The sequence below is a fragment of the Leucopleurus acutus genome, assembly GCF_964270905.1.
Source record: "Leucopleurus acutus genome assembly, chromosome: 20".
Taxonomy (NCBI): domain Eukaryota; kingdom Metazoa; phylum Chordata; class Mammalia; order Artiodactyla; family Delphinidae; genus Leucopleurus; species Leucopleurus acutus.
In genome coordinates, this window is record NC_139162.1 from 47,164,254 (window position 1) to 47,171,990 (window position 7,737).

At 52.8% G+C, this 7,737-nt stretch overlaps 1 protein-coding gene across 1 annotated transcript; it reads right to left on the reverse strand.

Annotated features, from left to right (window-relative positions):
* Positions 1-1,003: 1,003 nt before the first annotated feature.
* On the reverse strand, positions 1,004-3,835 carry SERTAD1 (SERTA domain containing 1). Its single transcript, XM_082862612.1, has 2 exons — positions 3,720-3,835; positions 1,004-2,039 (listed from the first exon to the last, which is right to left on the reverse strand). The coding sequence occupies exon 2, from the start codon at positions 2,037-2,039 to the stop codon at positions 1,320-1,322; it is 720 nt and encodes a 239-aa protein (XP_082718738.1). The 5' UTR covers positions 3,720-3,835; the 3' UTR covers positions 1,004-1,319.
* Positions 3,836-7,737: the final 3,902 nt, after the last annotated feature.

The window sequence follows — 7,737 nt, forward strand, 5'->3', positions numbered from 1 at the left end:
CCGCATTCGAAGTGCAGCCAGCCCCTCAGGTCACCGTCCGACCCTCTGCCCCTCCCCCCAACCCACCTCCACCCTCCCCAGAGGCAGCTTTCATCGTGCCCCTCCCCCCGTCCCGTACCCCGGGCGCTGCCCTGCCCCCACGGCCGCCAGGAAGGACGCTGCCTGGGTCCCGTGCCAGGCCTCTGAGTGTGCGGGCCCCTCCCAGCGGGGCCAGGAATGCGGCTGGACGGCGGGGGCGGCGCAGACACCCGGCGCTCAGGCCAACCCTATCACACAGGCTGTCAGGCAGGTGGCCCCAGCTAGAAGGAAAGCAGGATCGCCTGCCGTTCTGTCAAGCCACCACACTTGGTGACTTTATTTCGGAATCAGCTTCCAAGCTGCCTTATCCCTTGCCCAAAGAGAGACTTGAGACCCAGAGTGGATTTTATTTAAAACTTGCTGGAGGGTCCCTTTCTTGCAGTGTTTTTTGGAGAGCTGGCTCTCAGTCAGCGCTCCAAGGACAGGATCCGTCCAGCCTGTAGCTTTGTGCTTTTATTTCTGGCTCATTCTGAAAGCTCCCATCTGCCCCCACCCCAGCCCCCAAGACACACAGGTGGACTCCAGGCAAGGACTAGATTTCATTTTTAAATAGTGGCCCGGGGCTCCTCCTCCACCGCCGTGTATACACACAGCCACATCAGGGAGACCTGGCTGAGTATATCCCAGGAGTTTAACAGAGGGCCAGTTACCAGACCTAACTGGTCTGCTTCTCAGAACAAAAAGCAGTAAGCTTTGAAACCTATCTCCTCAAGTGATGACTTCTGGGAGCCTCAGTTTTCTCAACTCTAAAATGGGGCTAATAACATGCCCATCTTGTTATGAGAATTAAATCAGTTAACACATGTCAAGTGCTTAGAACTGTGCTGGGTGTCCACGGCTCAATAAATGTTAGAGGTTATTTTATCACCCTCGCCTTAGCCCAGAAATAAAGCAATACACAGACTTGAGACTTCCCACGACTGGCTTTAATTTCAAAAAAACTGGTTGGGGTCTTTTCCCACATCAGGGAAAGAGTATACCAAGCTGTACCTCCAGGGATTCAGCAGTGGGCCTGGTCCAGTCACATTCCAGCCACCAGGCCCTGTCATTTCATCACAAGGGCCAATTCCAGACTACCCCCATCAGCCAGAGACCAGAGGACGGAGGTGAAGTTGCCCAGGACTGGATTCTTTCTCTCCAAAGCCCCTCTCTAGGGAAGCCAGCTGTGTCTTTCAAAGGAGAGTTGGTCCAGCCACCAGGCTCAGTTTGGACACCAGATCAACATCCCAGCTCTGGGGGAGTCAGCGCCCTGGCCCTGGTGGCCGCTCCAGTGCCTGTGTGCCCACCAGCACGTCCATGAGGTAGTCCAGTTCGGCCTCATCCAGCTCTGGAGCTTCCTCCTTGCCTGGCCCATCCTCAGGGCTGGATTTGTGGCCCTCAGAGGCTGGTGCCCAAAGTTCACTGTCATACATGGATGTGTCAATGTCCTCAAACAGGCCCTCAAGCCCATCGTCCAGCAGACATCCAGTGGCTGGGCCGAGCAGGTCCAAGGCACCCAAGCTGGGTGGGGCTCCCCCAGTGGGGCGGCCTGGTGGCCCCTCATCTACCAGGGGCTGGGGAGCCTGGCTCAGGCCCTCAATATGGCTGAGGTCCTCCAGAAGGCTGGCCATGGAGGCTGAGAGGGCGGCATCAGAGCTGGCCAGCAGGTTGTCAGCTATGCCTGGGGCTGTAGGCGGGCTGGGCACAGGTGGCAGGGCAGCTGTGGGTGCCATGGACGCCTGAATTCGCCGCAGTGTGTTCACTACCAGCACCAGGTGCCGCAGGTCTGGTTCACTCTGCCGCAGGCTGTGGTGGAGCTTGAGCACCGAAAGGTCAAAGAGGGAACTGGAGGCCACGGCTGGGGGTGCCTGTGCCACTGCTGGGTGGCCAGGATCCAGCCACCAGGTGTCAACTGCCAGGGCCTCTTTCCCCTCCTCCTCCTCCTCCTCCCGCTTTCGCTTCAGGCCCTTGCTCAGCATCATCTGTGGGGAGGGAAGAGTCACTCAGTTATGGAAAGCCAATGTGAAGTTCGGACCACTGCTGTCCGTGTGATCTTGGGCAAATCACTTAACCTCTCTGAGCCTAGGCTTTCTTAGGGAAACTTTAAGACATGAATGATAATTGTATCTATTTCCTATAATTGTTTTAAGCAATAAATGAGATACAAAAAGCACTTAGAACAGTGCCTGGTACATAGCAATTACTCCTGTGAATAAGTACTATTAATAATAACTATTAATATTTATTTCTTCGATGAACCATGTGAAATGTCCAATATTCAACCTTTTTTTTTTACCCACAAAAGCAATTGTTTCACATGGTTTAATCAAACATTTATTGTCTACTAATAGTATCAGACAATAAATTAATAGACAAATACAGGAAATGTACAGATGGTGCTAGGAAGATACTAAAAGGTTCTGAAGAGTGGTCAAGGAAGGCTCTCCTGAGGAGGTGACAACTGAAATGAGCCCTCAAGTATGAGAAGGAATCAGCCATGGAAGAACCAGGGGGAAGGCATTCTGGGAATAAAGAACAACAAAGGCAAAGAAAGACCTAGAGGCTGGATGAGTTTGAACTGAAAAAAGACTCTGTGGTCAGTGCACAGAGAGAGAGGGGCTGGGGGTTGGGGCAGGGGGGTTCTGAGAGTAGGCAGAGGCAAGGAGCTTCGATTTTTATTATGAGTGTGGTGGGAAGTAATTGAATGGTTTTGAGCAGGGAGAGTGGTATTGTGGACTGATTAAGTTTCCAGAAGATCCCCTTGGCTGCTAAGAGGAAGGGGTAGGGGGATGGAGAGGGGCGGGGGGGCGGCGGGGAGGGTGGCCCTGAGATCCATTCGAAGGCTACTGCACTCTTTGGGGTCGGCAAAGATGATGACTTGGGAGTATAAGGCGGTAGTGGACATGGAAGGAAGTTGGTCGATTCAGAATTTATTTGGGAGACAGAGTGGACAGAGCCTGCCGGAAAATCCTGATGGGCACGGGGTTCACGGAGAGAAGTTTGAGGACCCACACTTTCCCCGGGGTGGGTGCCCCTGAGCCAACCTGCTTTTTTAAGCCAGGCAGCCTGCAGGGTACAGTACCCAGATCCTTGACCAGCAGAACTTTAAGAGTGACCCCTCACACTACTCAAAACTGGGTCCTCGCCTCCTTCCCAGCAGACCCGAGCATCCGGAACCGCAGGAATTCAGCCCCCACCCCCGACTCCGCCTCCCCAGTCCCGGCGCCCCCTAGCGGAACTAGGCCGGCTTTCCCCCGGGTATTCCGGTTCCCCGTACCCCGGGACCCTTTACGCTGCCCCGCGGGACGCGGTCTTTCCTGCTTGCCACCCGGGACATAGCGTGCCTGGATCCCCGGAGAGCTGTTCTGCCCTCTCGGCCTCCGCTCGCTTCCGGAAGGCAGTGGAGGCTACTCCTCCAGAAGCGGCGGCGGCGGGGGCGGGTGAGTCACGCAGCCGGAGCCAGGGAGCCGGCGCCTCCGCCCCCTTCCCGGGCTGCAGCGTGATTCACCCGGCCTGGCCGGGGCGGGCGGCACAGAGAGGCCCGTGCGTCTCGATCCCGGGCAGCCCTGGCGCGCACCTGCCGGACTCGGGTATCGAACCTGCCAAAGGACCCCGCGGCCAGTACCCCTTCTTTCCCAGGCCTCTTCCCTTCATTTACATACCCAGGTCACCAGCTGCCAATCAGAACGAAGAGGGTGCCACCCGCAGCCAATCAGGAAGCGGTGGCGGCAGCATCGCTCGCCCGGTCCCCTTCGGCAACCGGCGCCTGAGTTGTGAGACGCAGTTCTGACTCCGGCTCACGACTCCAGGCTACTGACTCCCCTTAGCTACCGCCCACTCCCGTGGCAACCCCGCCCTTCATCCAGGGATTGGTCCTAGACGGTGATGGGCGGAGCCTGTAGGGGGCAGGTTCGAAGAGGGAGGAAGTTGGCTTCAGGGCGCATGTCCGGGCAGCTGCGTGGGGTTGGGGGGGAAGGTAGGGTGGCTCTTTTCCCTGTGGGACAGTGGCGTGGTGGGGCTTTTGTCTTCTAAGGTGCGGGCCCCTCACACCTGCCCACGCACCTGCCAAACCCAGTAACTGAGCTTCTTTCGCACCCAGCCCCAACAGGGGTCTACACTCTAGGCTAGCTAGGCCTGGGTTCAAATTCGGACTCACACTCACTCGTTGTGTGACCTTGGTCTCTGAGCCTACAAAATCTGTTAAATGGGGGTCTTCTTGCCTACCTGTTGAGAGTTAGGAAAATTAAAATAAGGTAGTACCTATAAGAGCACTATATCAGCAAATGCTGGGTAGTTGTATTCAATCGTGGTTACAGGCTGGAGTGGGAGGGTGGGGGTGGGATGCCACTGGAATCCCACCCTGGGCTCCATTCCCTAAGTAGCTGTTTGACTTTGGGCAAGTGCTTTAGTCCCTTAGGAGGGTCTCAGTTTCCTCACTTTTAAAGTGAGAGAAATAGCGTCTGGCTCAGAGGATTGTTTTGAGGATTAAGTAAAACAATTCCTGCAAAATGCTCAGAGTGGTGTGTAACGTGTCCTTTTTTTCAGTAGTAATAGTTGTGGTAATAGCATAGGTGCTTAGTTCAAGTGAGACATTCAGGGTGGGGCGCAAGTAGGCAGGAGTTTAATACTTGTCAGATAAAACGACAATGGGACTTTACCTTCTTCAAGTAGCTCATTTGCTAACTCCTCCTATGGGAAGAACTGTTTGTGAATAAAACTCCTGACCAAAGTAAGATATCAAAAATGCTAACTAGGGCTTCCCTGGTGGCACAGTGGTTAAGAATCCGCCTGCCAATGCAGGGGACACGGGTTCGAGCCCTGGTCAGGGAATTAAGATCCTGCATGCTGTGGGGCACAGACAAATAAAAAAAAGAAAGTTTAATTATACAAGGAGATTAAAAAAAAAAAACTCAGCTAAAGAGTACCTGCCACATAGGGTTTCTGCAAGAGTTGAATTCGCATGTACAAAATTAAACACAAACACAGTCAGACAAAAACAGAATATGGGACATCTACAGCACAACTGGGTTGTTCTACCAAAAATTCAATTTCAAGAAATCACAAGAAGGGATTGGTGGAGTTGAGGGGGAGGAAGTTTCAGAATAAAAGATACTATATAATTTATTTATTACAACCAAATACGCATGTGAACCTGCATTAGATTCTGGTTTTGATTTGGGCGTAAAAACTTCTACAAAAGACCTTCTTGAGAAAACTGGGAAAATTTGAATATAGACTGAATATTAGATGATATTAGGGAATTCTTAATTCTCTTAGATGTGAAAAAGGATTGTGGTTTGTAGGCAAGTGTTCTTACTCTTAAGAGATGTCTGCTGAGCTATTAATTAGGGGTAGAATGTCAAAATGTCAGCAGTTTACTCTCCAATGGTTCAGCAAAAGAAAAAATGTACATACACATCTGCAGGTAAAGGAAACTTAAAATGTTGAAAATTAAATCTAGGTGGGAGGGTATTCAAGTGCTCAGAAGACATACTTTTTTTTTTCTATCATTTCTCTGTGCTTGAAATTTTTCATAATAAAAAAAGTAAAATGCTAATCTGCTAGGCAAACTCACATAATTTCCCTGACAACCTATCTTTTTGGCCTGGGAAAAAGGAGACTCAGAGTCTCCAAGTGGGTCTTTCCAGGTCATAAAGGGAAGAAGTCTGAGTTTGATTAACATGTGGTTTATTGAGCATCTACTATGTTGTGGGCACTGCTGTAGACAATGGGGCTACAGCTCTGGAATCGCCTCACAGAGCCTCTCTTCTTATGGATGAGGGGATGGATGGGGTGGAAGAAGAAATATGAAAACAAATAAATTGTGTGCCAGGCACTGTTCTAGGCACTGAAGATATGGCAGTAAAATTATAAACAAAAATCCCTGATATGAGGAGGTGGACAATAATAAACTTAATAAAGCAATTACTTAGTATCTTAGAAGGTGACAAGGGAAATGGAAAAGCAGAGCAGGACGAGAGTAATGAAAGGGTGTGCAGTTTGGACAGGCAGCTGATGGTGGCGGAGGGGTCTCCGAAGAGGTGACATCGAGCAGAGACTTGATGAAGTGGGAGAGGTAGTAAAGCTGTGGAAGAAGAGTGTTCCAGCCAGAGGAAAGGGCCACTGCAAAGGCCCTGGGCTGAGAGGTGCTGTTTCTGCTGCCAGGGAAGAGGTCAGAGAAGTTTTCAGGCCCTTTAGAGCAGGGGTCCCCAACTCACAGGCCGCGGACCGGTACCGGTCCCCCGCCTGTTAGGGACCAGGCCGCACAGCAGGAGGTGAGTGGCGGGAGGGCGAAGCTTCATCTGCCGCTGCCCATCGCTCCCCATCGCTCGCCTGAACCATCCCTACACACACACACGTCTGTGGAAAAATTGTCTTCCACGAAACCGGTCCCTGGTGCCAAAAAGGTTGGGGACCGCTGCTGAGAGCACTCTTTGGACCTTTGTTTTTCATTCTGAGAAGACCCTGGAAGATGAATAAATGAGGAAGATACTTTCTGCTTCTGTTCAGTGACTTGGAGAATACAAATAGGACGGGGTAATAGAGAGGCCGGGAGAGCGGTGCCTGTAGCCAGGGTGGTCCGGGAGAGTCTCCCAGAGGAGGTGACATTGGAGCTGAGACCAGAAAGTGGAAAAGGAGCCAGGAATTCAAAGGGCTGGGGGAAGGGAAAAGGAGAGAGCCCGGGCCTTGGGAAATGAAACCAGAAGCGAAGCCACTGGCCAGGCAGCCCTGGGGTGGAGCCTCCGCCAGCTGGAGAGGAGGGAGGGGGGTTCGGGGGAGCGCCCCGCCCCCCGCCGGCCGCCCCACCTGGCCCCTGGGGAAAGAGGAGGCGCCGGCGGGGCTCCCGGGCATCCAGCTCGGGGCGGAGAGTGGGCAGGTGGGAGGGATCGAGGCCCATCCCCCACCGCGGGGCCGGCGGGGAGGGCAGCTTGCGGAACGCGGACTCTGCCCTCAGGGACCCGTTTCCCTCTGCAGGGCCAGCCTTTCCACTTACCTTGCCAGTTTCTTGACGGCTGGAGCTGGGCCTCTCTGAGCCTCAGTGTGATGATCTGGAAAGTTGGGGTGCTCCTCATTCTGGACTCACTGTGGTCCTAACAAGCTCCATGATTCCTCTTCACCCCTGTATCTTTAGGGCAAAGAGAGTCCATGTAAAAGTGAGTCAGATCTCCTTCCTCCACTGCTCAATGCCATCGCATGCCTTCCATCTCACTCAGGGTTCAGGGTAAAGCTCAGATGCTCCCTACGGGACTCCCACAAGACTCTAATGATTTGCCCCCCTCAACTCTTTCTCATCTCATCTCCTAGTACTCTCCCCCTTGTTCCCTCTACTCCAGCCACACAGACCTCCAAATGGTCCTTCAAACACTCCACTCATGCTCTGACCACAGGGCCTTTGCACTGTGTTCCTGCCACAAGGATTGTTTCCCCACAGATTCACATGGCTCACTTCTCACCTCCTTCAGGTCTTTCTCAAATGTCATCCCGTCAGTGAGGCCTTCTCTTGCCATCCCATCTAAATAGCAACACCCCCATCACTCTCCTGCTCTTTCTCCACAGCAGTTATCACCCCTGGACAGACTAGACAGACTACATTTTACTGTTTATTTCAGTAAACGCTCAGCTGTCTCCCACTATGATGGCTTTATGAGAGCGGGAACTCTGCTTTGTTCAAGTGCCTGA